The sequence below is a fragment of the Aspergillus aculeatus genome (assembly GCF_001890905.1).
Source record: "Aspergillus aculeatus ATCC 16872 unplaced genomic scaffold ASPACscaffold_2, whole genome shotgun sequence".
Taxonomy (NCBI): Eukaryota; Fungi; Ascomycota; class Eurotiomycetes; order Eurotiales; family Aspergillaceae; genus Aspergillus; species Aspergillus aculeatus.
In genome coordinates this window covers 2,157,428-2,185,064 of record NW_017962977.1, presented here as the reverse complement: position 1 = coordinate 2,185,064, position 27,637 = coordinate 2,157,428, and the positions used below count along the sequence as shown (strand labels likewise).

Below are 27,637 nucleotides of genomic sequence, written 5' to 3'. Positions count from 1 at the left end.
TTTGCCATCGCTTAAAGTCACAGCCGATCACATGACGTCCCGGGATCTGAACCAGACGAGACATCTGCGTGCACAATGCAGTCTGTCAAGTTCATGCATTGCAGTCTATAGGTTTCTATGTCATGCCAAATCCCAGATTGTCGAAGAGAAAGCGCATTGGCCGGGCCTGTGACCAATGTCGGCGTCGGAAGTCCAAGTGCGGCGGCGAGCAGCCCGTGTGCTCCATCTGTCAGGCGGCAAACCGGACGTGCACGTATCAAAATAGCAGTCGACGAAGAGGGTTACAATCGGGATATGTGAGGAGCTTGGAGGTCGCGCTCGGGATTATCCTCGACCGAGTCCCTAATAGTGAGAGCACGCTGCAGCGTATCGTCCAAGGTGCTCGGGAGGGTAAGCGTTTCGCTTGCAGTGAGTTGGCCGACCGTTGGAGGAGGTCAAAGCTCGCCAAAGAAGTTATTCACTTGAGTCAAGCAGAGGCTGCAGATGATGCAGGCGATATTGACTTGGATGATGGGCTGGGAGAGGATCTTATTGAGAATTGCCTGGGTGAAGGAGAAGAAGGAGAGCAGATGGAGATGGAAAGGGAAGTTCCCAGAGACAGCGGGAGAGAAGAACAACAACAACAGCGGGAAGACACTCCACCACAACAGATCCCGGTATCACTGGATCTGCCACTTCCAGATAACACACCTGAGTTAGTGGATTCCTACTTCCTTCACACCCATTGCTGGTTTCCGATAGTCGAACGCAGAGACATCCTGCGCGTTATGCATACCCACTCGGGCTCACCAAGAGACTCTGCGTGTCGTCTCGTGCTCTGGGCCATTATTGCCTACACATCTACCATGAGCCGATCGCTCCGCTCGAAAATACAGCAGTCGATTCAAACGCGACTCATCGGGAACTATGAGACGACAGAACTGAGCCACATCCAAGCCCTCCTCATCCTCGTCCTCCTACATCTTGACCGGGGAGATCTCGGTCAGGCGTGGGTGCTTGTCGGACACACGACTCGATTACTAGCCATCTTGCCCGAGCCAGCGCGGACTCACCGTTACAAGCATGCCTTCGTTGGCTGTACCTTTCTTGACGGGATCATATCGGCTCTGGTCCACAAATCACCAGCTTTACTCGGACCAGAACACCAGGTCTGTGCACAGGTTGACGAGGATGACGTGGATGAATGGGACACTTGGACCATGACGAGACGAGTCCAGGGTTCGGAAACGCAACTCAATTTGAAGAGCCCTCTTCGTGCTCTAAGCACTTTCAACATGATCCACAAGTTCATGCGAATCCTCAATCGCCTGCCGCTGTGCACCTCGGGCGTCATCTCTGCACATGAGGTCTTTGTAGACTTGCAACGCTTACAGAAGCAGATATCCGAGCAACGCCCATACAAGAGCCGGGAATACGCTACGCCCCCTCTACTGACCCTTCATCTCACTTCGTATTTCGCCCTGTTACACCTGGTCGAGCAGTGCAAGCTGGTGGATGCTTCCGCAGCCTCAGAGACGGCTCGGAACGTGCGCACGATGGTCAACCTGCTTGATGACTACGTGGAAATTACCGACAATGCCAGCTCAACTCCACTGCTTCGTTGCTTCACATTACAGGCCAGAAAGTCTTTGGAGACCTCATCCCGATGCTTCGGAGGTGAAGAAGCGAAACTTCTGACGGACCGAGTTTCTCGTCATGTGGACATGCTGAAGCTCGAAGATGCCGCCGGCGCCCGCCAGGCCTCGGAGGTACCACTGTTCAGACACCGAGTAACAGGCAGTTTGTCTGGTCCTCCTCTCGATACCCCCGCCTGGCAAGTGCCAGGCTCAGAAGTAGAACGTAGTGATATGGTGGTTGCACCAGTCATACCCCAGATTCCAACGTCCGCTTGGAATCTTTCTGGAGCTTTGGCGACCCAACCAGTGCAGACACAGGAAACCGAGGATTTTGATGCATTGTTCGAAGAGATCATGACGTCGATCCCAGCCAGCAGGTGTGTCCTTTGCAACCACACTGTATTGTTTGACCACTAACAGATCTGTTAGACACGAACCCACATTCGCGGAAAACCTGGGCTTCTATGCGGGCAACATGGACACAGACTTCCTCGAGCAGCTTCAGTATATACCCGAGGATACCTGACTGGCAGAGTAACTGGCAGAGAGCAGTCATTCATTTGCGATCATTGAGTCCTAAGGATCGCTTTATCCAAATGTACAACACATGAGTCAGACCAAAAAGGCGATACAAGCTCCGGGCAAAACAATTACTCCCAACTCATCTCCTTCCCATCCAGCCACTCCTTGGCCTGCCAATACAACAAATCATGCTTCCGCCCATTCACACTGTCCCCTTCTCTGCGATGGCCCGGCAGATCAAGCAGCACCTTCACCCCCATCGTCTGCTCCTGCAGATACGCCAGATGGCGATAACCCGGCGGATACGCGCGCAGCCGCTCGTGATCCAACACCGGCACGCGATCCGGCGTCACGGGGATCAGTTTATCCTTCTCGTACCAATGCCGGACAAAGACGGCGCGCCACTGGCCGCTCAACTCCGGGTGATCGGGGTCGTCGGCCTGCACTTTTTGCCAGAAGAAGATAAAGCGGCAGTCGCTCTCGGCGTCGGCCTCACACACGCCGCCCGCGTGGCAGGGCAGCCCGGCGAAGCGCTGCGTGATGGTCGCCTTCATCTTGGTGACGGCGCGGGTGGCCGCGGGGTCGATATCGGTGGTGCTGCCGTGGATGCGGTGCATGATGAAGGCGCCGTTGTCCATGCCGGCCTGCGAGGCCTCGATGAAGGCCCGGTGGTGGGTCAGCCCCGTCCAGGTTGTGTAGATGTGGGCGTCCGGGTGGAAGATGGAGCGCAGGTTCTCCCACTCGCAGGCGTCGCGGTAGCAGGGCCAGCCCTCGGCGAGCTCGCGGAGCATGTATCGCTCCAGGGCGAGGTCGCGGGGCCCGTTGTTGCGGATGGCATGTTCCGGGCGCGAACCGGCGGGGAGGGAGTGTAGGTCTGGCATTGTGTGTATGTGTATTGCAACCGGCGTTCTATTCTGATGTAACAGGTTCTGGGACTTGTATGCATGAAGAGAGTGCGGGGAAAGCCGCGGGGGTGCAGTAGACGTTTTTAAAGTTCGGAAATCCCCATGCCGTCGCTGGCCATCGGGAGAGACCCTTCCCGTGTGCGGGTATACTCATCCCCGACACGAGAGCCATTTAAGCCTGCCACTGACAATACATACCGCATCCGACGAACCCACCACAAAGTTACTATACTATCATCAATCCTCACCCTCAATTTATCTTCCCATCCTCACTCCCATCACATACAAAAATGGACCCCCAACCTCAACCCTCGCCCAACAAATCCTCCTACCTCGTGGGCATAGGCGTAACCCACTCCATCGCACCTCCCATGCACAACCACATCTTCCGCGCCCTGGGCCACTCGGACTGGCACTTCCAGGCCCGCGAGTGCGCCACCGTGGAGGAGGCGATGGCGCTCTTCCGGGCGCCGACCTTCAGCGGCGGCGCCGTGGTCACCATGCCCTACAAGCGGACGATCATGGCGCACCTGGACGGACTGGACGAGCCCGCCGTGACGCTGGGCGCGTGCAACAATGTCTACCGCGCCGCGGACGGCGCCCTTCGCGGCACCAACACCGACTGGCGCGGGGTCCTGGGTTGCCTGGAGGGGGCCAGCGCGTCCGGCAGGGGGAAGCCGGCGGCGATCATTGGGGCGGGTGGCGCCTCTCGCGCGGCGGTGTATGCGCTCCATGCTGAATTGAAATGTTCCACGATTTACATCGTCAACCGAGATGCAGGTGAAGTGAGGGAGCTGGCGGACGAGTGTCAGAGGGTGTACGGCGGGAGATTAGAGCTCGTGCATGTGACGCAGGTGGAGCAGGTGGCTGCGCTGCCGGAGCGGCCGTTCTATGTGGTTGGCACGGTGCCGGATGCGGAGCCGACTACCCCCGAGGAAGTCGAGGTACATGCGATCGTGGAGGCGTTCCTGGCTTCTGCTCCGGCATCTACATCTACCTCCGTAGAGGGGGAAGGGAAAGGTGTGCTGCTGGATATGTGCTTCAAGCCGCGGCGGACGCGGTTCCTGAAGGCGGCGGAACGGCATGGGTGGATGACGGTGGAGGGCACGGAGATCATCGGCCATCAGATCCAGGAGCAGTACCGGCTGTGGTGCGGGGAGGAGGCGAGTCGCAATCTCCCGGTGGAGGAGGCGTGGGCGGTGCTGCGGCGGGCGGCGGAGGAGAGTCCGGCTATCAATTTTTGATGCTGATCGGGTGTGGATATAGCCGTGGTGGTTGGGATCGGGTACTTAGTCGTAGTCGACGTATATAGTCCCCAAAGTATTCAATCCCTTCTGGGTACCAATTGACCGTACGAATCTCTCCAACCTACCATTTCAACTAATAAATTCCACAACCACCCACCATGCCTTGCACCCCCGCCATCGCCTCCATGTCCGTCGGCCGCGCCTGGGTGCACCGCCTCCCCGAGAAACTCGCCCAAATCGCGGCAGCCGGCTTCCAGGGCGTCGAGATCTTCTACGAGGACCTGGAATACCTCGCGCGGGAGCAAGCCCAGGCCGCCGTAACCGAACCCACCCTCCTGGCAGCCGCCCGCACCACCAAAACTCTCTGCGACAACCTCCACCTGCAGATCATCGGCCTCCAGCCCTTCCTCTTCTACGAGGGTCTCGTCGACCGCGCCGAGCACGCCCAGCGAATCACCAAGCTACGCACCTGGTTCACACTCGCGCACACCCTGGGCACCGACCTCATCCAGATCCCATCCAACTTCCAGCCCACGGGTACCACGGGCGATCTGGACTTAATCGTGGCAGACATGCGCGAGATCGCGGAGCTGGGCCTCCAGGAACGGCCCGTGGTGCGGTTCGCGTACGAGAACCTGGCGTGGGCGACCCACGTCTCCAGCTGGGAGACGCTGTGGGAGGTGGTGCGGCGCGTGGACCGGCCGAATTTCGGGTGTTGTTTGGATACCTTCAACATCGCGGGCAAGGTGTGGGCGGATCCGATGGCGACCTCCGGCAAGGTGGCGGGCGATGCGGATGGGATTCTGGCCGAGTCGTTGGCGCGGTTGGTGCGGACGATTGATGTCGGGAAAGTGTTTTATGTGCAGGTCGTTGATGCGGAGAGGATGAGGCAGCCGCTCGTCGAGGGGCATCCGTTTCATGTGGAGGGTCAGCCGGCGAGGATGAGCTGGAGTCGGAATGCGAGGTTGTTTTTGTATGAGCAAGAGAGGGGCGGGTATCTGCCTGTTGTGGAGGTGGCGAGGGCGTTTTTGAAAGAACTGAGGTTTGAAGGGTGGGTGTCGATGGAGCTGTTCTCGCGCTCGATGGCGGAGGCGGATCCTGCTGTGCCGCGCGAGCATGCCCGGAGGGGGATGAGGGCGTGGGAGCTGTTGGTGGAGGAGTTGGGCTTGTAGGATAGTATTCCCTTGGATGTTTGGTACGGTGTACTGTTGTACAAATTTATTCGGTTTTGATTCCTTTCTAAAGTATAAATACTACCTCTCTATACACTCCCCGCAGGACTCCCGATACTCCCCCGCATCACCTCCACAGGGGCCTCCCTCCCCGTCCACAGGGAATACTGCACAAACCCCTGCCTCAACAACACCTCCAGCCCATCCTGCACCTCCCACCCTGCCTGCGTCCCCGCGCGCATCAACCCTGTCACCCGGGGCTTGTACGCCATCTCCACCACCAACCCGTGCTCTCGTTCCGCGAACAGCCCCTCTACATCCGTCTCAATGACCACATCCCCCGGCACCGTCCCAATCACGACATCCGGTTTCAACTCTGCCACCGCAGGAATCGGGTACTCCATGGCCACAATCTCGCATGTTGAACCATTGGGCCCCGCTAACCCCTCGAAATCCCGAACAATCGTGCCCGCCTTCCCGACCGTCCGGTTGGCGACAACAATCCGGGCGAAGTTCGCCTGCAGGAGAGCGTAGACTGCTGCACGAGCGGCGCCGCCTGCCCCGAGGACGAGGCCTGTTTTTCCCGTGGTTGTGCCTCCGGCTTTGACTTCATCGCCACGACTGGGACAAGCACCCCGGCCAGCAAAGTACTCCACCACGAGCTCGTACAGCCCCCGCCAGTCGGTATTGTCGCCGGTGATGACGCGTTGCCCATCCCGCGTCTCCGCGATGAGCGTGTTGATCGCCCCGATCTGTCGCGCGGCGTCGCTGACCGCATCGCACAGCGGAAAGGCTGTCAGCTTGTGCGGCATGGTGACGCTGGCGCCGCCGAAGGTGGGGGCATCTATTAGGTGTTGCACGGCGACGAGGGAGGGGCATTCTTGGATGGTGTAGTGGTGGGGGAGGCGGTGGTGGGCGAAGGCGGCGTTGTGGAGGGTCGGGGAGAGGCTGGTGGCGAGGGTTTGGCCGAAGATGTGGTAGGTTTTGGGAGTGGTCATTTTGGGGAGGATGGATACCAAGTCAGAGAGATAGATGATCAAGGTTGATAAGTTACCGCTGGAGAAGTGCGAAGCTGTTGGGATGGCATGCGGTGTGGTGATGTAAATGGGAAAGATTTATAGTACAGAACGGGTAAAGTAGATAGCCGGGCGGGTACGAATGGGGGAAAGGGAACCTTGAACCTGAAGTAAGTATACTTCGAGCAACGGACTCCAGTCCAGCTCTCCATCTAGTTCACCATCCCACCTTCAAGTGCCACACAATTCATCCCCTCCTCCACAACCGTCCTCCACGGCCCAGCTCTCTCCCCCGCCTGCCCCCGGGGAACCACCTCGACGATTGCGCGCAAGTGATTCACGACCTTCTGCACCTCCTCCTGCAACGGACTCCGCCACCTCATCTCCGCCAGCACCCACTCCGCCCCCTTCTCCCGCCTCACCACCTCCTCAAACACCGCCTCTAACCGGTTCCGCTCCGCCTTATTCTCCTCCCCCTCCCGCCCATTCCACAGAAACGCCCGCACCGGATTCCACCGCGGCGCCGCCACCACCCCGCTGAACTCCCAGTCCAGCACCGCGGTAATCGGACACCCCGGCTGCGTCGGATCGCACATGATATTCGCGCAGTGCAGGTCCTTGTGCGCGAGGACATACGGGACCTCGTTCAGCCGGGCCGCATACTCGGGCCGCTGTATCGCCTCCCTGAAGGCGCGGATGCGGCGGACCAGATCCCGGTAGGGTTCCAGGGCGGGGTGGATCTCGATGGCGTGGTGGTACCGGTCCAGACAGCTGACGGTGAACGCCACGTAGTCCGTGAATCCCTCGGGGGGGATGGGGTTGAGGATCTCCAGACTGATCGTCTTCTCCTCGGGTCCAGTTACAGGGATAGTGGACGTAGACCAGTATTTCTCCAGGTCGGGCATCTGCCAGTAGGTTTCGTCGATGGGCGGACCCCGCGCGACTTCGCCGGACGCGGAGAGGGTGAGACCCCCCACGTATCCGTCCGTCCAGGGGTGGTTATGCAGTTCGATGAGGTAGTCGGCGAGCTGGCGGACCAGTTGGGTTTTGGTCGCCTCGGATAAGGTCGGGTAGATCGTGTCAAGGCTAACGCCGGAGGCCTTTTCGAGGAGAGTGAATTCGTGGCCGATCGGGTTGGTCTCGGTGGCGTCGTAGTGGAGGATGGCGGGCACGGGGATGGAGGTGTGTGTCCGGACCCAGGTCATGACGCCGACTTCGTTGAGGGTTTTGATGCGCGGGAGTTGGCGTCCGGAGACGCGGAGGACGAGCGTCGTGCTGCCATCCGGGTTGGGGCGGGCGGGAATCTTCGTGGTGGGTGATGCGGCGAAGGTGATGAGATAGATCGAGTGAAACGCGGCTCTTACTTCGAGGGGGGTGATGCTGGTGGGGGTGGGGAGGGAAAGGGAGAGGATCAATGCGGTGATGCTTTCCGCGCTCAGCGCCGGAGGGAGGTAGCTGTCGGCGGTGCTCATGTCCAAGAGTTGTGCTTGCCGAAGGAATTGTGTTGGAGAAGTTGTATTTTTGCTTGACGAAAAAGCGATGATGGAGAAGATGGGTTGTGATTGAGAAAGAGATGCTGATAAAATTCGAGGTAAGCAGCGCAAAGGTGGGATATTTATCGTCGTCAGACGAGGCTATATTCGGTGATTATCCAGTACGTATCTCATAGCCTCGCCAGCTTGGATCGAAGCAATTTACTACCAAGCCTGATCTGGCTGGGATATTACATCGCCTGCCAGGTGCGTACCATTGGCCAAGCATTGGAACTAAAGCAGTAAGCTTACGCTGAGAAGTCCTATCTATACTTAGAATGGATAAAAGCACATGGCTCATATCGACTCATGTGTTATCATCTCATCGACCCATGCTTATCAGCGGTCATCTTCCTACTCCGCTGTCGGTCCGATCCGCAGGGCTTGGCCGTTCACGTGCTGTTTACCTGGTTGACAGTGTAGAATCGCTCAGCGGCTCCATTGAGGTTTCAATGCCTTACGTGTAAATTGATTGACTGACCTTCCTTCCTCGGAGATATAGTCAGTCGAAGCTGAACTTACAAACGTTTTCTTGGCACCCCACGGAGCCACAGAGCATCTAGTGCGTGAGACAGCGCGCTTATACCCTTGTCTCGACAGCCAGATCCAGTGATCAGAATAACCATAATAACTCATCTTGATTGAATTGGGAAGTGCCTCACCATACAACTACACTAAGAGTCGAGAAGAGATGGAACTGGTTGGCCCACCAAGAATGACCTCAAACTCAACCCCACCCCGGCGCCAAGGTCAGCGCTTATACGTCAGTCTCATCACCGACCAGCCCTCCTGTCTCATTGTTATTAGTATAAGAATGATCTTCGTTCAACACTCAATAGTGATTATTATGGCTCTCAAGTATATAAAATCCACATGTAAGAAGCACAGTACAACACAATGTCCAACGTAGAATCTACCAAGTCCCTCCGTCTTCTGTCTCTTGGTAAGCCCAACCCTACCACCACACTAACCATTCCACCCTCCTTGAACCCCCTCCTGAGCCAAAGCTAAACCCCAAGTAAAAAGACGGCGGCGGCATCACAGCCCTCAGCCAACTCACAATCCTCAAGTCAATCACCCTCGCCATCCAGCAACAGCACGCCCTCCCCGAACCGCCTCGACTCCACGAGCTCTTCGACCTCATCGGCGGCAGCGGTCATGGCGGCCTCCTGGCGCTGCTCCTGGGCCGCCTCCGCCTCACCATCGACGAGACCCTCACCGAGTACCGCCAGCTCGTGGAGCGGGTGTTCTCCCATCGGAAACGCCACCGGGGCGGGAACGGGCGATACAGCGCCCGCGAGATGGAGGCAGCGATCAAGGATCTCGTGTGTCGGTACACGACTCCTTCGGATCAGGATCCGGAGAGGGCATTATTTCTCGAGGAGAACGAGAATCGCGCCGAGAGGGAGGGGGAAGCTGAGGTGGGCTGTAAAGTGTAAGTTGTCTTGCCCGTCTATCCTCCTAAGGAATTTTCCTGGAAAAGAAACTTATGCTATCCAGCTTTGTCTGCGTACGCAGCACCCAAGCGATGGAATACGCGCGCCTGTTCTGCTCGTATCGCAGTTACCGAGCGGGCGACAACCCGGACCTCACGGTCTGGCAGGCGGCGCGGGCGGTGACGGCGCATCCGGCGCTGTTCAAGCCCGTGAGGGTCGGGGTGGAAGACTTTGTGGATGGGAGTCTCGGCACGAAGAATCCATGTCGCCTGCTGCTCGACGAGGCGAGGCGGCTGTTTGACGAGCGGCGGCCGGTGGGTTGCGTGGTGAGTCTCGGGGCCGGGAAGCCTCCGCCGGTGCAGCTGGGTCGGCCGGGGCTCTTCCAGCGGCTTCTGCCGACGAAGATTGTCGCGGTGGTGGAGGCGCTGAGCTTCGAGGCTGAGACCGTCGCACGGGACCTAGAGAAGAGGTTTCAAAGGTCGCCGGACGTGTATTTCCGCTTCAATGTCGGGGAGAGGGTTGCGAGCGTGGGGATGTCGGACTGGGAGAGGTTGAGTGAGGTGGAGAGTAAGACGGTCGAGTATCTGGCTGCGTTTGAGGTGGAGAATGCAGTGTTACGGGCTGCGGAGGCATTGTATGGCAAGGAAATGGAGGAAGGTACAGATAGGGTGATGACAGTGTTTGATTTGTGAAGGTAGACGCTGTAACTAAGGTTTGATGCTCATATGTAATGCTAGCTAGCAACAACATCAAGACGATTGTGAACCAAGAAAACAATCCCCGCATGGTAAGGTCAACCCTTGCAGACACTTAATCCGCCTTCTTCGGCTGACGGATCATACAATACAGCTACACAGAATAAGTTAGCCTCTACCTGCACAAGACCCAGAGCCGAAAAAGAAGCACAGACCTTGCAAGCATCCTTCCCATCAAGACAATCAATCTCCTCTACCAACTCGAAGCCCAACTTCTCATAGATGACCAGGTTGGGGAACCCCTTGGAACTCTCCAGGTAGCAGGGCATGCCCTCGAGATCAGCCTTCTGGGTGACTGCCTCGACCAGCTTGCGGCCGACGCCCATGCCGCGCATCGCCGAGTTGACGGCCAGCACGTTGCAGAAGTAGTAGCCGCGGGGGTCGGTCCAGATGCGGGCGTGGGTGCGCTCCTGCCGCTGCTTCCACTGCCAGTACCGCCGAACGTTGAGCCCGCCGCGCCCGCCGAAGCGGATGTTGAACAGCAGCTGGCGGAAGGAGAGGAGCCAGTCCTGCGCCCACACCGTCCACGTCACGGGCTCGTCCGCCGGTTGCGGCGGGAACCACCAGCACACGCCGGCGATGGCGTTTCCGTTACCGTTGTTGTCGTTGTGGTCGTCGCTCGAGAGCAAGGCGGCCTTGTCGTCGTCGGTGGCACTCGTCGGGGAGGTCGCTTTGGCGATGTAGATGGGCGCTTGGCAGGAGAGTCCGTATTGGAAATGGGCGGCCATTGAGGCGGCATTGCGGTGGAGATTGAACTGGGTGGGTTTTCGCGTGTTATTGATGGGTATTGGGTAAGAATGGGAAATGGGCGTGGCTCTACATGTATCTTTATCATACATCATTCGGAGGGAAAGGGATGAGGTAGCGATGGGGGAGGGGGGGTTATCGCTGCCTCGACTCCCTCTCTTCTCCGAATGGAGACATACTTACCCCAGATCTCTTGTTGAATACCCAGCGGAAGAATGGATCATCGGCAAATGCTTTCTGGATGCATTCTACGGCCGCGGGGATATCCGCTTTAGTAAGAGGGAGGACCTCGATTGCCATGATGATGTTGACGTTGATGAAGAAGATATCAAGAACAGAACGTAGGTCAATGGGATTCTCAATTCAATTCCTACTGTGTCTGCGAATAGGTTGCGAGAGGGCAATGGTGTATGCGTGAGAATGGCGGCGGAGGGGAATAAGCGAGATCGCCATCTATTGATGGGAGTCGACCGGACTGACAAGAGTAGAGGAAAAAGAGCAGTGAGAGAGAGAGGGGAGGGAGAATTGAGGTGATACTGAGAGACGACCAAAACAGATGAGACTGGGTTCTTGAAATGGTTGCAGGGTGAATTGTGAGAGGGTGAGAGGAGAGAGGAAGATGGTGAATGGATGAGGGCAGAGTGAAAGACTTATACCGACGCCATCGTTTGCTCAGATTCCGGACCATAGCACGGTGGACGGAGTACCGACCCTGAATAACCCCCAGTAACCCCCAGTACATCCCCGTCTGTAAGCCCGGCCCTGCCCATTCGTCCCAATCAGGCAAGTCCTACTCCGCCGCCCGTGACGTCCAAGACTATCCCGCTTTCAGGAGTTCGACGCGTAGGCGGGACCAGGGTCACGGGACTCATCTAGGCCCTTGAACCAATCATGCGCTGCAGATCGACCTCGTTTGGTCATTGCCCAGCCGGCTAGGCAATTTCCGGCAGGTTGTGCCGGGGTTATCATGCTTCCTACTGAGCCTATCAGCTGCGGTCGATACAGCAGGGCTTATCGTGGCCCAAAGATTGCAGAAACATTGATCGATGATGCATTGCTTCCACTTCTTTATTGGACACGTCGACGCCAGATCTTACCTATACGAGAATCCTTGACTTCAGGGGCTGCAAGTTGTTACCGATGAGGAGTGACGAAAGTCCATTTGACTTACGGTACTCCGTACTTCCCTCTCCCAGGCTGGCTTCGGCATTTCCCACCACTCTCCATGTCCTTTCCAGAGTCGCATCATCCTGATCATTTGTTCCATCTTCTTTTCGAATTGCTCCGGCTCTGGCCGCTTCAAAACCTGCGTCTGTCGTCCTCGTGCATTGGTGCTGCATGCCGCCTAAGCATATTTTGGGTTTTTGTGTCGGGTGGATGATAGATTTCCAGGAATTCCTCGTACCACGAATGATCTCATAACGGCCGGACTCGTGACAGAAGTGGTGTTTCGGGACCGAGAGTCAATGAGAAGACCTGGCACACAGCATAGTTTCCATTCTTTCGAAGTACCGTAGGTCATTCCCATTTGAGTCAACGGAACCTCTTCGCTTAAAACCACCAGCAACGTTAAAAGCACAGAGATGCGGAATATGCTCACCGCTCGACGAGCGCCAAGAAAATCACCTTCAATTCTCAGACATAAGCTCCTTACAGACATTGTGTGTGGAGTCAGAGCTGCGCTTCAGATGATGGAAGTGTATGAAATGGATCTCTTTGAGAGGGAGCCAAGCACGATTCCGAAGTAGGTAGTTAGGCACTACCGACTTTTTGTTCATCTTCTTCTGAAGCAATCGAGTCTCACAGCTCCTTGCACGTTAGTCGCCTCACCAACACATGCATACCCATGAAGGCGGATCCCCTTCATCCTGAACATTATAGCGTCAGACATGGGATCAGACCGACATTTGGCTACGTAATGCCGAGACTTTCCGCGAACAGCCTCGACGGAGCCAATCAATCCAGCATTTATCATGAAGAGGCACTTCTCCTCACGTAATGACAATGACTTTTTCGAGGACACAGGTTCTCTCTCCATACCTTTGGCTCTGACCCTGAATTTTTTTGTGGTCGGTTTTCAGAGACTATACTTCACTATCACTGTCAGAGTCGAATCAACCAAAGGTTATATTAGATTTCGGTTCGGGCGAAATCTGCGATCCAGTTCATTCGACCGATCCCCGAAAGGTAGCCCGATAAGCTTAACATCACCACGTAAGAGATCGAGGGTGGAGCATCTCTAACGTATCATCTTCTGTGACTGATTATCAATCTGTATATTTCTCTCCGGAATTTTGTGGTTTGACGGAAGCTATAATACTGACTCTAATTAAGTCCATTCAGTCAAAAGGTCCCTTGATAGTGGTCCTGCGGGACCCGTTCGTGAGGTGATCTTGGAGTTCGGACACGGCTAGCGGGCCGGATGCCCCCACTTCTTCCACCAGATCGTGATCGGAGTCGAGTGGAGTAGACGTAAGAAGTAGATGAACGGAGGTGGTGTGGGACCAGGAGGAGACACAAATGAGAATGTGAAGGTTGAAGCCCTAGCCTCAGGGAAGTGAACAGAGACTCGAGAAAAGAGAGTTGGGCCCCATGACTCGGATACAATACTCCGTCCCAAACCGGAAGGACCCTTCCCTGCCCGCGTTCCGGTAGCTGCTCCCCAAGTATTCAAGGCTCCAAGTTGCCTTGAGTTCTCCGGGCTCTGAACGCCATGCTGTGCACAGTATGCCATTGGCACGACACTAGACGTGAGCCCACGATTCGACAATTCTGCTCCTATGCGACCTGTGAGTTATCAGACTTGCCAGAGTCGGTGGATCTGTGAACATTGTAGTGTTCAAGGGGGGAACCTCGATGCGCACGCTATTCATAGCCGGTGTGAGGGCGTTGATGGACTTGAATGTCAGCACTGTGAACTTTTGCGGATTAGTTGATTTCACAACCATTTGGAGATATTGTGTCTGACGAGGAGGCTCTATCTCTTGAGAGCCAGTCAGCGCAGTGCACCTCTTGGACAACTCGACGGCATGTCCGCTCGCAAGTAGGGGACGGGTTGCTCCAGCGCCATCAGCGAAGTGGAAAGTTGCCATGCGATGGGGTAACCAGTGCTGCGCAATATGAGTCAATCACACGGAGGCGAAGGACTATAGCCCGTGTAGGATTTCTTCATGGTTTAGAAAAACATGACGATGGCCGGATTGAGGTTGCACTTCTGATACCCTCTGAAGACACGATGAACCAAACAACCAATTGGGCCATCCAACACCGGAAGGTTCTTGCAGGTCTTCAGTGGGAATGCTCAAGCCCCCAGAAAATCAATCAGGGGGTGCAACTAACCTAGAGAAGGCTGCACAATTAAGCATTTCCTCTAATTTCGCGAGCGCATGGACGAGAATGGCTGGAGCCGGATACTTTTGTTTCCGGTGCAATTCTAGGCAAAAGGATCAGAATGCACATGCTCAGTGATGCACTGTATGCTCGGCGACACCCGGGAGGTATATCGCGCCATCATATTCCGTAGTATCCGGACCTGTACCCCCTTTGACATCGCGGCTGGACGGCATGGAAGAACTGCATGTTGAAGTGGGGAAAAAAAAAGATGGGAAAAAGAAAGAGAAAGAAAATAATTCTAATCTGGTGTGCTCTCTCCAGACCTGGAAAGGAGGTTCTCCTGGAGACAGGCAGACCGATGCGATGCGATATAGTAGTGTAGCGGTGCAGCGAGACCAGTACCCATAGAATGTGAGCACAGGACAACACGAAACAAAGTGCTACATTTACGATGCCCGAGAGCTGTGCAGAGTGAGTTGATGCCAAGGTAATCTTCCTACGCTGTCTTCGGAAGTGTAATAGTCTCCGGATTTCTCTACTGAGTGCATGATAGAGACGAGAACTAACACTATCTTCTCGAGGCGTGGCTGGCGTGGGATATAGGTACGGCAATGAAATCTATGAGCTAGCGAGCGTAGGGCTTTGTCAACCGCTGACAAGTAGAGGATGATTATAATGCTATGGCGCGATCAATCGAGCTCCTGGCCTAGAGGCAAGCTGCATCCACCGTAGGTACAGCGAACTACCAGTATGTGGTCTCAACCATGAGGGAGCTTGCAATAGTAAGCATTCGATGATACATGGGAAGAAGTTCTTAACCGCAGCACGACTTGCATTTCTCGAGGCAAGCATGACAGAGGAATTAGGTCTGGGCTTCGGCTGCAACTGCAGCGATCTAAAAAGCTCTGTTCAATTCCATTCAAGCCGTAATGAGATTCATTGGGGAGAGTATCCGAGCCGTCCGCATCAGCAAACCTTGTAGTACCATCTCGACAGGGGTCTTCCGCCTTATATGTCGAATGAAGCCGGATGAAATCTGTAAGCTCGACAGCATTGAGCATAAAACCTGTCACCCGGAGGTATCTGGTTAAACAGCTTATCTGCCGTAGTGGTTCGTTTAGAGTCGGGAGGAGGATCAAATCGAAAGAGTGACTGACACCGGCAAGATATCGGCAACCATCCGAGGTATTTTCTGCTGCGTTGCCGGCATAGAGTCAAGATTCTGGCATTACAGCCAGTGGATGGTTGTGGCTATCTGGTGGCTATCTGGATCATGCGCTTTAGAGACTTGGGCAAAAATCACAGCTACCTAGGCAGCACTACCCGCAAATATTACAGTGACGAGAAGTTGTAGTAAAGTATAGATTCTTGAACAGTAGGAAATACTATACGACAAACAGTAGGTTATCCCGAACGATTCGATCGTCATCTTGAGCGAGTATACTCTGGTAGACTATGCCAGCACAGCCTAAAAACAGCAACATGTTGTTGCCACCCGGGGGGGGCACAGCCACAGGAGAGGTCCACCTTTCTATTTGTAGCTGATCGTCGTGCCTTTGAGATGACGACGAGAACTGATGAAGCCGGACGCGATAAAGACTCACCCGATCTCGGAGCAGGGTTCTTGTCAGCCCCTCCCCCGCCAATTGATTCCCATCCCCAATGCCGGCAGTCGAGTGATCCCGGGGGGAATAGCAGGGCGTGGCAGTTTTGTTGAAGTTCCCAATTCATCCGGCCCTGCACCGGCCCGGTCGGTGGCTGGCAGTGGGAGTGAGCGGTGGCACCGCCTCGATGATTGCCCGTTTCAGTAGTTTGAAAGGGTTAGGGCCAGAAGCATCACGCGTCAGACAACCTGTTTTGGTTGGTAGGGCGGAGTGAGGTTTGCCGGGCGGTGTGAGTTTCCCGGGCCAGACCTCCGCCTGACCACGTGCCGCTTAGCCTGATTGAGGAAAGAAAGGCAAACGCGCGCGCGCACCCGCCCCGCCCCGCGCCGGAAACACGACTCATTTCCTCCTCTTCACCGAGTCATCGCCGAACTCGGTCGCAGACTCCCGATTGTTTGTTTGTGGTTGCCACAAGTCTGCGTTCTTATGATGAGTGTCCAGTTGAGGAGTCATCAGAGATTGGATTTTGCATGCTTTAGTGATTGTGATAGACAAAGCCATCCGAGGTGGTTAGGATTGTTTCACTCCTCACCGGACAGCCGCAGTTGCTCATGGAGATAGGCCCGCCCCTCGGTATTGGCAAACCCACCGATACCGAAGGCGGGAATGATGCGACACATCCGCGTCAGCGACGCCCCGATCCAATCCCGACTCACTCGCGCCATTCGGTCTGCGGCCGGGATCGCCATGCGTCGGTTGTAGAGGTCCAAACCAAGCAGATGAATCGGGGTACTGATGAGTTGGATCGAGGCTGGGATGGCCAGTTGCGCAAGGAGGATCTTGGCGTACTCACTCGAAGTGATCGAGTCTGGGATTGAGGCGGAGACCATCGCCGGGAGGCTAAAGGAGCCGAAAATCGTCAGGGCGTCGCGGATGAGGAAGGCGGAGTAGGTAGCGAAGGGAATAGAGCGGGTCACAGAGCGGAGGATCTTGCTTTGGGATGCCGCGGCGGCTGCAGCAGCGGTTGGTTTGGTAGCTGCTGCTGCTGCCGCCGGAGTTGATGCCGCTGCCGGGGGTGGGGGCGTGGTTGTCCCCGCGGTGCTGGTGTTGTGGTTGTGGCCGAAAAGTTGAGCGAACTTGACGTCCTTCCAGATGCCAACGGAGGAGTTAACCACGAACGTGGTTAGGAAGGTCGACGTCGTGGCAAGGGCGTGGTCGATGTGTGGATAGACCTCGCTGAGGACGGTCTCGGTGGCATTAGCCGCGGCAAAGGTTGCGGTGTAGAGGGACCAGACGAGCAGACTGGGTCGCGAGGTGAGGAAGGTCGCAGGTTGCGTGATAGAGAGCCACAGATGTCGACGAAATGCCGGCAAAAGAGGTTGATTGTGAGAGGACTTTTCCACTACCAGTCTAATTTGAGAGTCAATACGTGCATTCGCTCTCGAGAAGCCAGGTAAGCTGTACCTGTCCAGAATCATCACGGCCGGAGTGACCAAAGCTGCTGAGCCTGCAGCAACCGTGAAATCCGCCGTCAGAAGTTCTGCCAACCGATTGCGCTGTAAGCTCCACGGGAGCGTCTGCTGGAGAACGAAATCATGATCCATGGTGACGTTGAGTAAAAGGGCACCCCTGGCCCTAGAAAGGTGACGGTGGAGGTTCCAACAGAGGAGATATTCTCAGGCTATCCTATGAACAAAGGAGAGGCGTGGAAAGAATGGTGTAGTAGTAAGGGTATCTGGTATTCAGTCAGTCAGACATGCACACGGGCAATATAGAGTATAGGGCAGTACTCACCTACGGATGCATACAAATGGCTAGAACGTAACGCTGAACTGGATATGAAAGGAATGAAAGTAGCAGGCAGGCGACAAAGCGAAGAGGGTCACCGCGGGGACCCAGCGTGATAATAAAATAATAAAGCCGAGCAAAATAAGGTAATGGGCGTATCCCAAGTTTGAGCAACGTCAATAATTCCCACAGTGCACAATACCTAAGCACTGGCACTGGCTGGCACCTACAAGGAACAATATCCGTTCGGAGCGAGGGCATCTTCGGCGGGTGTGACCAATGGAAGCCAACCGGGCCGGGACCCGGGTAGCCTCGGGCATAAAAAATGATAGGCAGCCCCAGGCCGATGCTGCTACATAATGGAAACTGAGGCTGTTGGTTGTGGGTGTGGATCGTGTTCTAGAAGAAGAATACGACTTGGGTGAAGTGTAGGTGAGGAAGAGGGAGGGGCAGTCCTCAGGGGGTGGAGTTCACTATTGGGCTATGACCAGACGAGGGGCGTGAGGCTGGCCTCAGGGCTGCTTAATCGGACTCTTATTCACCGCTGGTTGACTGGCAAGAAGTCTGCAGTCAGAAAAGTTAGCATGTATAGATTGAAATTGTCGCAATCGTACTTACACAGTAGTCTAGCTTACTGCCCAGCACTTTCCACTCCCCAAAATCACCTCCACGGTAGAAGAATTGGCCGAAATGTAGCCATTCCCAACTCCTAGGCGGGAACCACGGGTAGGGCCCGACTGGGGGATCAGTGGGTTCGTAGCCCTGATAATCACCCACTAATTTGCAATAAATAAGTCTAATACTTGTGAGCTTGATCCTACCACCAATCACCACCGCCAGCATCGCCCTTCCTCAATAGATAAGGATGGTCCGTCGATATGCCCCTCTTCCCGATCCACCGCCATGACCAAAACAGCGAGACGAGCAAAAATAGAGGGGGAGGGCGCGGAGATAACTACGTTCCAGTTGAGTCGCTACGCTGTCCTTCTCGGCACGGCGGCGTCAAATCATCAAAGCCCACACTGCATTGACTGCTGCTCTTCGGGTCTTAAAGCAAATAAGAATGCCTATTCTAAACCCCCTCCCCCCCGCCTTTCTCTCCCGTAACTCGAAGCACCCGGGTGTTCCCATCCCTATTCATGAATCAAGCAATACTGGTCCAGAACTGCAAACGAATGCCCTGTAGCAAACAAAGAACGCTCTCAAAACGAAGTCATGATAGTCGGTCGCTGGTGTATTTCCGCCGGGGTTGTACTGGCGACTCGAGTCGGCGTCATCCCATGCGCCCTCACATGATCACACAGCAGGAGTTCTGCTTCTTCGCCGAGGTGTAGAACATCTTCGACTGTGCACTCAGACCCTCCGACTTGGATACCAAATCATCGATCTTCTCGCCGCGTTCGAGGACCTAGTTTAGAGAGTCAGCCCTGTCACCTGACTGGCCACCTGCTGCAGCCCAGGACCATCCACTCACACTCTCGATGGTCTTGTGAAGTACGATCTTCGTCTCATCCAGCTCCTTCTGGATCTTGAGGATGCTGTCCACCTGGTGAGGGTCCTGGTAGGCTTGGATGTAGGTCTTCAGCGAGGGGAAGGAGATCGGTTCCCGCGAGGAACCAGCGTTCGGGTGAAGGGTGAGGAATTCGTCAAGAGTCTTGGAAAGGACCTGGTGAGCGGCGAGGGAAGGGTACTCGTTATCACTGATGATGACACCGGCGATGCCCTGGGTGCGCGCGTATACGTGGAATGTGAAGTCTGCGATCTGGCGGTCAGGGGCTGATGGTCGAATAGGACTAGATGGATAAAAAACTCGAAATAGCGGGCGGAAGACTTGCCTTGCTCTTGGATATCCTGTCGTTGGCCTTGTTTCGTGCGTTCGGCAACGGTCTTGCTGAACATAGTCATGAACTCGCTAATGCTACCCCTGGTAAAGCGCGAGTAGCTGCTGAGCTCACGCTCGGCGCAGAGCTCCACCGCGGGGGCCTGGCCATTTTGGAGGATCTAGATCGGCGTAGGCGTTAGAGACAGTCGTCACAAGAGAAGGAAGAGATAAGGAGCACTCACTCCGATGTAAACGATCTTCATGTTGACGACGACGGGGGGTTCTGTGAGGCTGACGTCGATGGCCAGCCGAAGGCTTGCGGGGAGGCGGTTGAGGTTGCGCTTCTCACCGCCTTGGCGCCTGGGGCATCCGTAACTTTCTTTGTGATCGTCATCACGGGGCTCTTTCTCAATCTATCGTTATGGATTATATCTGGGAAGCTACTGGGCATGTTGAAGTAAACTCATTATGCAGAGTTCTCGATAAGTTATCTTTCATCTGTACACTTTTCTTCTAGACGAAAGGAAACATCCATAATCCATGATCCCAGCACCAGAATGGTCCACATGCATGTGGCTTGATCGATATATATTTACTTCGTACCACAACTGCCATGTGTTGACACAACAAGCCGGTCGCATGCTTCACCCCAGCGATCAGTTGCCGCCATACTTTACTTTGATCACGCAATAACTATATATTCAGGTACAAGATGCAGTCCTTCAAAGTTAGATGAATGACTACTCTATTGCTTTACGAACACGAGGCTTGGCCGGATTCTCTAGCGGATCCGGCCCAGTATACGTCGAGAGAAACGCACTACAAGTGACTACGCATGATTGGACGATGTAATTTGCGGAATTCATAAAAGGGAGTACCGACCATTATCTGGACGCTTGAGGTTCAGACGAGCAAAGCGACCGATCAAACTCTCGCGGAGCGCCCAAATCACCAAGCATCGATTTTACTTGCCGTTGGTGCGGCCTTGGCTACGGAAGCCACTGGTGCGAGTGTGCAACTACATACTATGCCTCCATCATGACAAAGTACTTCTTAGAGTGGTCACAGCGCACATTTGTGCAGACCCCTTCATCGTTCACAAAGATTAGATTGTCAGGGCATAGTAGGTCGATACTGAGCCATCGAGCATAACGTCGCAATGAATATTCTCCGATTCGCACGCACTCCGCCCTGCACGCCCATCATTGAGCTTAACAACATAGTCTTTCCGGGGCAAGTTCTCCCAGCAGCTAGTATGCAAATGCAGGTCAACCGAGATGCATAAACTCATTCTGGAGGAATTGAGCTAGTCCTGCATTACCCGCAGATCCTCATAAAAAGAGTCGAATGACTTGCGCGTACGAAGGGGGAATCGAAGGTCAGGATTGGAAGGAGAGAACGAGACACAGATTGAGTCTATGTGGATAACCATGTGAGGGATTTTCCTCCCAGCATGCAAAGTTTTTTTCTCCGCTAACATGCACGTTCTTGCTCAGTATAATGGGTCTAGAATATTTGGTGTTGTTTTCTATGACTCGTTCTCTTCTCTCCCTTGTTGGAACAATTGAAGATCCGCGATAAGGAGTGGAATGCCAGCCAGAATGAAAAGTCAATGCCACTGTTTCCGGGACAAGATCTGCTCACGCTTACCCCTTCATGAACCTAAACTAAGCATCTGAACCAGGGACCAAAGGGATCGATGAAAGAAAAGGGCTCTGGACAGCGTCACATTCGGTCGCAATCATGAACTCGGATATCTTGGGTGCCGTGCAACGCCGTCCCGTCATTGCAACGCCCCAGCGCCGCAACCGGAAAGCTTCCCTTGCTAGGAATGCAACGGAGAACTGGAATGCCCAAATCAACGTCCTGTATACCAAACAATGAAAGGGCAGGGGCAGAGGTAAACATCAATCACAAACAGACCTTCTGAAAAGGCATATATACCGTCTGTTGCTCCGTCGTTTTCGAATCCGCCATCATCATCATCTCTCCATCTCTCACTCCAATCAAACCATCTATCAAACCTCCAAAAACCCAACCCTCTTCATCTCAAACCATCACCATGCGTTTCTTCGCCATCCTCGCTGCTGCCACTCTGGCCACCGCCACCGCTGCCGTCGGTGGTCCTTCCGCCCGCAACCTTGAAGTCCGCGCTGCTGAGGGCGACAAGGGCGACAAGCCCCGTTACTCCGTCCCCGATGACTGGACCATCGAGCAGGGTTCTGCCAAGTGCGGTAACCAGGCTCAGCTCTCCTGCTGCAACAAGGCCACCTACGCCGGCGACACCACCACCATCGACGAGGGTGCTCTGGCCGGTCTCCTCGGCAACATTGCCGGTACTGGCTCTGGCTCTGAGGGTCTTGGTCTCTTCGACCAGTGCTCCAAGCTCGATCTCGAGAGTACGTCTTCCGTCAGCATGATCCTATCATCGGCTGCAGCCAGAAATGAAACCCAAGACACGAGTAATGCTAACATTGACCTTTCTCCCTTCAGTCCCCATCTTCGCCATCGACGCTCAGGATATCCTCAACCAGCAGTGCAAGCAAAACATTGCCTGCTGCCAGTACAGCGGTGCCGATGCTGTGAGTGTCATCTCGAAAATTCCCATTCTATGCCAGAAGAGCTTCTAAACTAATACAACCCAACAGTCCGACGACCTTATCGGCGTCGCTCTTCCCTGCATTGCTCTCGGTTCCATCATCTAAGCGAGTCTCGGCATGGCTGGATGCAAGGATGGGCGAAATTGCTCTTTTATTCTTCTTCTGTTCTTTTTGGCAAGAGTAGACCCATTTCCGGACTTTCTTCGTTTCACTAGACTGCCCTTTTTTAAAAAGTGATTCCTAGTCTACATAATAACTCCTTAATAAATACCACCCACTTTTCTACCCACAATGACTTTCACGCCGAAGCATAACTAACAACAATGGAGGGGACCATGGGGTTCAATTGTGCAACTGTACTCGTCTCCTTGATTGGATGATCAGCGTAGCTCTCTGTTCGAAAATTGTATTAATGGCTTAGCCGATACTCGCTAGTGGCACACTTGACACCCATCCGACAAGCCCGCCTGACAAACTCGGATCTTTCGGAAGACATTAGCCACCGAATCTTCACTGACCTGAGTATAGCATAACAAGAACACTAGAGCTTGGAATGTATCATGCACAAACTTTCCCATGCCAGCAACAACCTACCCATCCTACAAAAGTTTCGCAACATTGGAGGTCACTACTGGGATAGTATCATATTGCCCAGAGCTTGATCATTGAGCCAGATCAGAAAAGCTATATCCACGCAGTGTACTACTGTAAAGGCCCCACCCATACTTGATATGGCAGATGGCGACGCTTACAAAAAGCTCGTCAGCGACTTCAACTGCTTCTTCTCGACCACCATGCCCGAAATACCCTAGAGAATGTCGTGCCATAGTGGTATATCTTAAGGGTTCTTTTCTATACTGTGCAGGATAGCTCATCACCAAAGTGCTCCGAAACTGGCCCAATGCCCATGCGATTACCCTTCCAAAGGGGGGCATGTTCTTTTCTTTTACGAGGGTTATACTGCGTATGCAGTTCACCATGCCTCAAACCACATCGCGCCAACGAGGGCGCAAGAAAGCAATGTGGGCTTTCCCCAAAGCACGGCGTCATGGGATACACGATAAGTTATACCTCCGGTCAAAGCTCCCAAGAAGCTCGAACCACCTTTGCAAGACGAGCAATGCCACACTCCATCTCCTCTCTCTGCCACCACAGATTAGCAAACTTCACAGCAGAAGAGTGCAGTATATCCACTTACCGTCGTCATAGAGAAAGAAAATCGAAAGTTCGTCACTGCCGGCTTCGCGCCTCGAGCCTTGGTCGTTACCTTCTCTTCTCCTTGCCAGGGGTGGTAATATGAGCCTGGGGTCAACAGGACCTAATTTCGGACTCAGGATCAGTATCAGTTCTCAGCCATAGGAAAAAGGAAAGACCCGAGCCAAGTCAACTGACGCAAGGTGGAAGCGTACCCGTTCTTCAATCAGCATCTCCCAGAAATGCTCCGCGAAGCATTCCTCCGGATCCTCGAGAGATTTCTCGCGGTGCAGTTTCTGAAATGTTGGGTTTGCGTGGAGGTGGAACTGCGCCCAGATGAACATGCCGCCCGTTGGGGGCACGAAAGAGAAGATCGGGACGGTGTTGAGGAGCGCCACGAGGGTGGAGTCAGCTACATTGAGGTCGGGATGCTGTGAGCCTGGGACGAGGGTGAACTCGTGCTGGAAGGCACGGATCATCCAGTCCCGACGGGCTTGGTATTCGTGTCGCAGGTTCTGGAGCCAGGTTAGGTATCCGTCCACGCCCCAGGTCTGGAGGAGGTTGAGCGCGACGGCTTGGGAGAGGCCGGACGGGTCTTGGGTCTCGACCTCCGTGGCGAGGAGGAGGCGCTGGATGAAGAAGGGGTGGGCGATGAAGTATCCGAGGCGGAGGCCGGGAGCGAGGGTCTTGCTGAATGACTCGAGGCGGATGACACGGCCCTGGTAGTCGAATTGGAGGAAGGATGGGGCGAGACTGGCGAGGAAGTGTTCGTTTGCCGTGCTTGTATCGTCGGTGGGTGGGGGGTTGAGTTCGTATGCGGGGAATTGGAGGAAGAAATAAGGGTCGTCTTCGACGATGATGATGTCTGTCATGGAGTTGGGGTGAGTTTTTGTTGGTAGACTCTAAGTAGAGCTTGGATGAGGGCTTACTGACCATATCGAACGCAGATCTCATAGATCTTACGCCGCCGCTCAGCCCCCATTGTCACGCCAGTAGGGTTCGAGCCCACGCTCACGAGATAGAGAACGTGCGGACTCAGGATACCTGGGTGATTCAGCTCCCATTTAGCCAGGGTAGATTCCAACGAGTCATCGCGGATGCCTTGGGCGTCCATCGCAACTGGTGCGGCGTAATTGCCCAACGGGATCCAACATGCTTGAGCGGAAGGGTATGTGAACTCCTCGCAAAGGATATAGTCGCCTCTTTCGCAGAGAAGGTTGACCACCTTACTCCAAGCGTTGGTGTTGCCCGGATGCAGAAGGACATCAAAGCTCTCGCAAAGGGGATGATGGACGTGCTGGGTGAAGTCGCGGCACCATTGCCGTAGCTGCGCGTTTCCTGCACCACTCCCTGGGCAAAATTACTAATGAGACCCGCGATCCATGCTGGAATAGAGAGGGAGAGAGTATGAGTGAGTGAACTTACCATACTGGAGGAAGCTAGCAAACGAACTTTCTCCTTCACCAGCAGACAGATCTAAGCTTATCTGATGTCTTGTGCAAGGACTGGAAGCGGTGATAGTGGAATTGTGGAGTGGAAAGAGTGAGGGATGTGGCAATCCTATGAAAACCCATGGGAAAATCAGATCACACCCCGAGCTGTCAGTCAGGGCCTGTGGCTAGGTACTGTACCTCCGGCCAAACTAACCATATCATCCACTGCCATAAATTGGATGATCTTTTTGAGGGGACTCGGATGCCTCGACCTGGACGCCAGATTTAGATGATGACTCATATCAATCATCCTGGAGTTCTTCGGTTCTTTGGATGGTGACATGATCGACTGCACGGGGCTTGGGCCGCACGATACACACGGCAGATGTCTCGGGACTTGGTCGAGCAAAATAATTGCGTACCCAACCACAGCGACGAGTCTGGACTACTTTGTAGTTTAGACAGGGAATTGACTGATGGCAAGAACAAGACACGGGCCGGGATCCGGTTGATAAGCACGAGATTAGATGCGGAGTCGGCCTCAGATCCGACTGGTGATGTTCCCGACAATACTGATAAGACCTCCAGGAGGTACAGAGGTATCGAAGGCATAGTCTCAGAACTCGGGGATATCAATGGCAGAAGATCCGGGGCTGCATCGTCCAGCACTTCCCTCGTTAACTTTTCACATCCCCCGACAGCAATAAAAATGTCTTCCCCATCCAAAACGGACATCTCCAAGATCGAGGCTCAGCCCAACGAATCTTCCACGGCATCAATCCACGAAGGCAAGGTGTCTGATGTTGCAGCGGATATCGTACATGCTGCAGAGGATGAATTTACACAAGAACAATACAACAAGCTTCGGAAGAAGATCGACTGGATCATTCTGCCGCTCATGTGGGTGATTTCTGGCACTCAGTATGCCGACAAAGCCTCAATTGCCACACAAGCTACGTTCGGCATGCGGACAGATACGCACTTGGTGGGCCAGCAGTATTCATGTTAGTTGGTGTACACCACAGTTCAAATTGCTATGGTAATTACGCTGACTGATGGACTCCTCGTTAGGGCTGACTTCCATCTTCTATATTGCCTTTTTGGCCAGCGAAGCTCCTGGAAACTACATTCTTCAGCGCAGCGGTCTCGGGATAACCGTGGCGATTTCCATGTTCTGCTGGGGTAAGCTCTAGCAGCAGGCCATTACACTACATGGAAGAAAAAAACTAACATGGCCGAGGTATCATCGTGCTTTGCATTGCATTTGCCAAGAACTTCGCCGGGTTGGCAGTTTTGCGATTCCTCGAGGGTGTCTCAGGTATGCCGAACGAGCTCTCATTCTTGAAGCCAACTGAACGGCCCTTGGTAACCACCCACCCATATACAATGTGCAGAGTGCACGACATACCCCGCCCTCCTCATCATCACCGCCTCATGGTACACCAAGGAAGAACATGCGATGCGATCTGTCGTCTGGGGTAGCGCCAATGCTGGCATGGACGTCCTGACCAGCCTAATTAATTACGGCATCGGCCGAGAGGCTGAAGCGCACCCCACAGGCCTTGCTCCATGGAAAGGAATCTCAATCTTCCTCGGGAGCCTCACCATCGCCCTCTCTATCCTTGTATATTTCACCTTCGGCACACCTCGGGAGGTGCGCTGGCTCACGGACAATGAAAAACGGATGGCAGCGGCCCGCATCGTCTCGAGTCAAACGGGGTCCGACGCGCAGAAACGCGACATCGACTGGCGCCAGGTGGGGATCACTTTCCAGGACCCTCAGACGTACTTCTTCTTCGTCCTCGTCATGGTGAACTCGATTCCCAACGGCGGAACCACCGCCTTCGGCAACCTGGTGTATGTCTCCTTTGGCTTCACGAACCTGGAAACCCTCGTCGAGGGCAAGATCCCCCAACAGATCTTGTCGATTCTCTGGTTCCTGGTGGCGGGTTATATCACCCTCAAGAGATCTAATCTTCGCTGTACGACAGCCCCCCCCCTTGCAAGTCACTCCTTTTCAAGTTTCAGTGATACTAAAATCCCTTCTCTCCTCAGTCTACATCATGATCTTCTCCGTGATCCCAGCATTCACCGGCATGCTCGCACTGGCACTGTTACCTCATGGTGCCGGACAACTCTGGGTCCGCTGGGGAATGTACTTCATGACCATCATTGGCAATGTTGCCGGGCCCTGTACGCTCCTAGCCCCAATCCCCTTCTCGGAAAATTTCCCCCTTCTATTCTTCGTTTTCAGCACCATGATCCATATGTGTGACTCAAACACTAACTTCTGAGATTGTCGGCACTAGTGATCTGGACCCTCCTCCCATCCAACATCGCCGGCCGCACCAAGAAATCCGTCACCGGCACCGTCCTCTTCATCGCCTATTGCGCCGGCAACTGTATCGGCGCCCAGGTCTTTCGTGACAAGGACGCGCCCCGCTACATCCCGGCTATCGTGGTGTGTTCGGTCATGTATGCGCTCGAGATTGTGTTGATGGTTGCTTGGAGGTCGTACTGTGAGTCTTCTTTTCCTTTCCTTTTCTTTGTACTATTACTTGATTTTTTTTTCGCGGTTCTCAAAAGTGTGGATTCGGATGCTGTCCCGATTGGGTTGAATTATAGGGGTGACGGAGAGAAGGAGAGAAGGACATGCTCTTGTGTGTGTCATGAGACTGACTTCAAGAATCTGGTAGATATCTGGCAGAATACTCGACGGGATAGGGTAATCGCGGAGATGGGGTTGACGAAGGAACAGTCGTTGCATCTGGGCCGGTTGAATGCGGAGGAGGATATGACGGATTGGGAGAATGTGCATTTTCAGTATAGTGTTTAAGAGGGCCGTGAGTTTTGTGCGAGTCAATGCCATTGAACAATCATCGATTAAAGGAGGCTGTGAATCATCCTCACTCGCG

General features: G+C 54.4%; 13 protein-coding genes across 13 annotated transcripts; 6 read left to right on the top strand and 7 right to left on the bottom strand.

Moving 5' to 3' along the window:
* Window positions 1-122: 122 nt before the first annotated feature.
* On the top strand, window positions 123-2,169 carry ASPACDRAFT_1895167 (uncharacterized protein; the record flags this gene model as incomplete). Its single annotated transcript, XM_020198698.1, has 2 exons — window positions 123-1,993; window positions 2,046-2,169. The coding sequence occupies 2 exons, from the start codon at window positions 123-125 to the stop codon at window positions 2,140-2,142; spliced, it is 1,968 nt and encodes a 655-aa protein (XP_020060365.1). The 3' UTR covers window positions 2,143-2,169.
* ASPACDRAFT_1895165 (putative pathogenesis associated protein Pep2) lies at window positions 2,150-3,149 on the bottom strand. Its single transcript, XM_020198697.1, has 2 exons — window positions 2,585-3,149; window positions 2,150-2,554 (listed from the first exon to the last, which is right to left on the bottom strand). The coding sequence occupies exons 1-2, from the start codon at window positions 3,017-3,019 to the stop codon at window positions 2,267-2,269; spliced, it is 723 nt and encodes a 240-aa protein (XP_020060364.1). The 5' UTR covers window positions 3,020-3,149; the 3' UTR covers window positions 2,150-2,266.
* Window positions 3,150-3,333: 184 nt separating this feature from the next.
* ASPACDRAFT_39638 (shikimate dehydrogenase family protein) lies at window positions 3,334-4,287 on the top strand (the record flags this gene model as incomplete). Its single annotated transcript, XM_020200627.1, has 1 exon — window positions 3,334-4,287. The coding sequence occupies one exon, from the start codon at window positions 3,334-3,336 to the stop codon at window positions 4,285-4,287; it is 954 nt and encodes a 317-aa protein (XP_020060363.1).
* A 161-nt stretch (window positions 4,288-4,448) lies between these two features.
* ASPACDRAFT_22817 (sugar phosphate isomerase/epimerase family protein) lies at window positions 4,449-5,462 on the top strand (the record flags this gene model as incomplete). The annotated part of the gene is made up of 1 exon (XM_020199152.1): window positions 4,449-5,462. One exon carries the CDS (start codon window positions 4,449-4,451, stop codon window positions 5,460-5,462), a length of 1,014 nt encoding a protein of 337 aa, XP_020060362.1.
* An 89-nt stretch (window positions 5,463-5,551) lies between these two features.
* On the bottom strand, window positions 5,552-6,545 carry ASPACDRAFT_1852938 (shikimate dehydrogenase family protein; the record flags this gene model as incomplete). The annotated part of the gene is made up of 1 exon (XM_020197282.1): window positions 5,552-6,545. Exon 1 carries the CDS (start codon window positions 6,458-6,460, stop codon window positions 5,552-5,554), a length of 909 nt encoding a protein of 302 aa, XP_020060361.1. The 5' UTR covers window positions 6,461-6,545.
* Window positions 6,530-8,203, bottom strand: ASPACDRAFT_1863684 (uncharacterized protein). The gene is made up of 2 exons (XM_020197824.1): window positions 7,073-8,203; window positions 6,530-7,015 (listed from the first exon to the last, which is right to left on the bottom strand). Exons 1-2 carry the CDS (start codon window positions 7,948-7,950, stop codon window positions 6,691-6,693), a joined length of 1,203 nt encoding a protein of 400 aa, XP_020060360.1. The 5' UTR covers window positions 7,951-8,203; the 3' UTR covers window positions 6,530-6,690.
* A 704-nt stretch (window positions 8,204-8,907) lies between these two features.
* Window positions 8,908-10,138, top strand: ASPACDRAFT_39634 (uncharacterized protein; the record flags this gene model as incomplete). Its single annotated transcript, XM_020200626.1, has 3 exons — window positions 8,908-8,953; window positions 9,037-9,445; window positions 9,511-10,138. 3 exons carry the CDS (start codon window positions 8,908-8,910, stop codon window positions 10,136-10,138), a joined length of 1,083 nt encoding a protein of 360 aa, XP_020060359.1.
* Window positions 10,113-11,488, bottom strand: ASPACDRAFT_75525 (uncharacterized protein). The gene is made up of 3 exons (XM_020204474.1): window positions 11,132-11,488; window positions 10,357-10,956; window positions 10,113-10,295 (listed from the first exon to the last, which is right to left on the bottom strand). Exons 1-3 carry the CDS (start codon window positions 11,246-11,248, stop codon window positions 10,257-10,259), a joined length of 756 nt encoding a protein of 251 aa, XP_020060358.1. The 5' UTR covers window positions 11,249-11,488; the 3' UTR covers window positions 10,113-10,256.
* Window positions 11,489-16,466: 4,978 nt separating this feature from the next.
* On the bottom strand, window positions 16,467-17,489 carry ASPACDRAFT_39632 (uncharacterized protein; the record flags this gene model as incomplete). Its single annotated transcript, XM_020200625.1, has 2 exons — window positions 16,467-17,295; window positions 17,350-17,489. 2 exons carry the CDS (start codon window positions 17,487-17,489, stop codon window positions 16,467-16,469), a joined length of 969 nt encoding a protein of 322 aa, XP_020060357.1.
* Window positions 17,490-18,668: 1,179 nt separating this feature from the next.
* On the bottom strand, window positions 18,669-19,770 carry ASPACDRAFT_75522 (palmitoyltransferase YKT6). The gene is made up of 4 exons (XM_020204473.1): window positions 19,738-19,770; window positions 19,509-19,674; window positions 19,148-19,428; window positions 18,669-19,081 (listed from the first exon to the last, which is right to left on the bottom strand). The coding sequence occupies exons 1-4, from the start codon at window positions 19,756-19,758 to the stop codon at window positions 18,962-18,964; spliced, it is 588 nt and encodes a 195-aa protein (XP_020060356.1). The 5' UTR covers window positions 19,759-19,770; the 3' UTR covers window positions 18,669-18,961.
* A 1,787-nt stretch (window positions 19,771-21,557) lies between these two features.
* On the top strand, window positions 21,558-22,200 carry ASPACDRAFT_57358 (hydrophobin family protein; the record flags this gene model as incomplete). Its single annotated transcript, XM_020203234.1, has 3 exons — window positions 21,558-21,894; window positions 21,989-22,077; window positions 22,144-22,200. 3 exons carry the CDS (start codon window positions 21,558-21,560, stop codon window positions 22,198-22,200), a joined length of 483 nt encoding a protein of 160 aa, XP_020060355.1.
* Window positions 22,201-23,172: 972 nt separating this feature from the next.
* Window positions 23,173-25,063, bottom strand: ASPACDRAFT_1852931 (aminotransferase-like domain-containing protein; the record flags this gene model as incomplete). Its single annotated transcript, XM_020197281.1, has 6 exons — window positions 24,921-25,063; window positions 24,715-24,849; window positions 24,223-24,639; window positions 23,505-24,154; window positions 23,294-23,413; window positions 23,173-23,238 (listed from the first exon to the last, which is right to left on the bottom strand). The coding sequence occupies exons 1-6, from the start codon at window positions 25,030-25,032 to the stop codon at window positions 23,173-23,175; spliced, it is 1,500 nt and encodes a 499-aa protein (XP_020060354.1). The 5' UTR covers window positions 25,033-25,063.
* A 368-nt stretch (window positions 25,064-25,431) lies between these two features.
* On the top strand, window positions 25,432-27,558 carry ASPACDRAFT_39628 (uncharacterized protein; the record flags this gene model as incomplete). Its single annotated transcript, XM_020200624.1, has 7 exons — window positions 25,432-25,726; window positions 25,794-25,904; window positions 25,963-26,040; window positions 26,117-26,704; window positions 26,778-26,915; window positions 27,032-27,241; window positions 27,419-27,558. The coding sequence occupies 7 exons, from the start codon at window positions 25,432-25,434 to the stop codon at window positions 27,556-27,558; spliced, it is 1,560 nt and encodes a 519-aa protein (XP_020060353.1).
* Between the last annotated feature and the right edge of the window lie 79 nt (window positions 27,559-27,637).

What these genes read in the sequence shown, in the direction of transcription:
- ASPACDRAFT_1895165 (XM_020198697.1), bottom strand. Translation starts at nt 3,019, where the DNA reads ATGCCAGACCTACACTCCCTCCCCGCCGGTTCGCGCCCGGAACATGCC. An exon ending in TTATCTTCTTCTGGCAAAAA is followed by an intron (nt 2,555 to 2,584) that starts GTGCAGGCCGAC and finishes GATCACCCGGAG; the next exon opens with TTGAGCGGCCAGTGGCGCGC.
- ASPACDRAFT_75525 (XM_020204474.1), bottom strand. Translation starts at nt 11,248, where the DNA reads ATGGCAATCGAGGTCCTCCCTCTTACTAAAGCGGATATCCCCGCGGCC. An exon ending in TATTCAACAAGAGATCTGGG is followed by an intron (nt 10,957 to 11,131) that starts GTAAGTATGTCT and finishes AAACCCACCCAG; the next exon opens with TTCAATCTCCACCGCAATGC. An exon ending in ATGGGAAGGATGCTTGCAAG is followed by an intron (nt 10,296 to 10,356) that starts GTCTGTGCTTCT and finishes TATTCTGTGTAG; the next exon opens with CTGTATTGTATGATCCGTCA.
- ASPACDRAFT_1863684 (XM_020197824.1), bottom strand. Translation starts at nt 7,950, where the DNA reads ATGAGCACCGCCGACAGCTACCTCCCTCCGGCGCTGAGCGCGGAAAGC. An exon ending in CTGCACTGCGCGAATATCAT is followed by an intron (nt 7,016 to 7,072) that starts GTGCGATCCGAC and finishes CTGGGAGTTCAG; the next exon opens with CGGGGTGGTGGCGGCGCCGC.
- ASPACDRAFT_75522 (XM_020204473.1), bottom strand. Translation starts at nt 19,758, where the DNA reads ATGAAGATCGTTTACATCGGA. An exon ending in TGAAGATCGTTTACATCGGA is followed by an intron (nt 19,675 to 19,737) that starts GTGAGTGCTCCT and finishes ACGCCGATCTAG; the next exon opens with ATCCTCCAAAATGGCCAGGC. An exon ending in TTCACAAGACCATCGAGAGT is followed by an intron (nt 19,082 to 19,147) that starts GTGAGTGGATGG and finishes TCTCTAAACTAG; the next exon opens with GTCCTCGAACGCGGCGAGAA.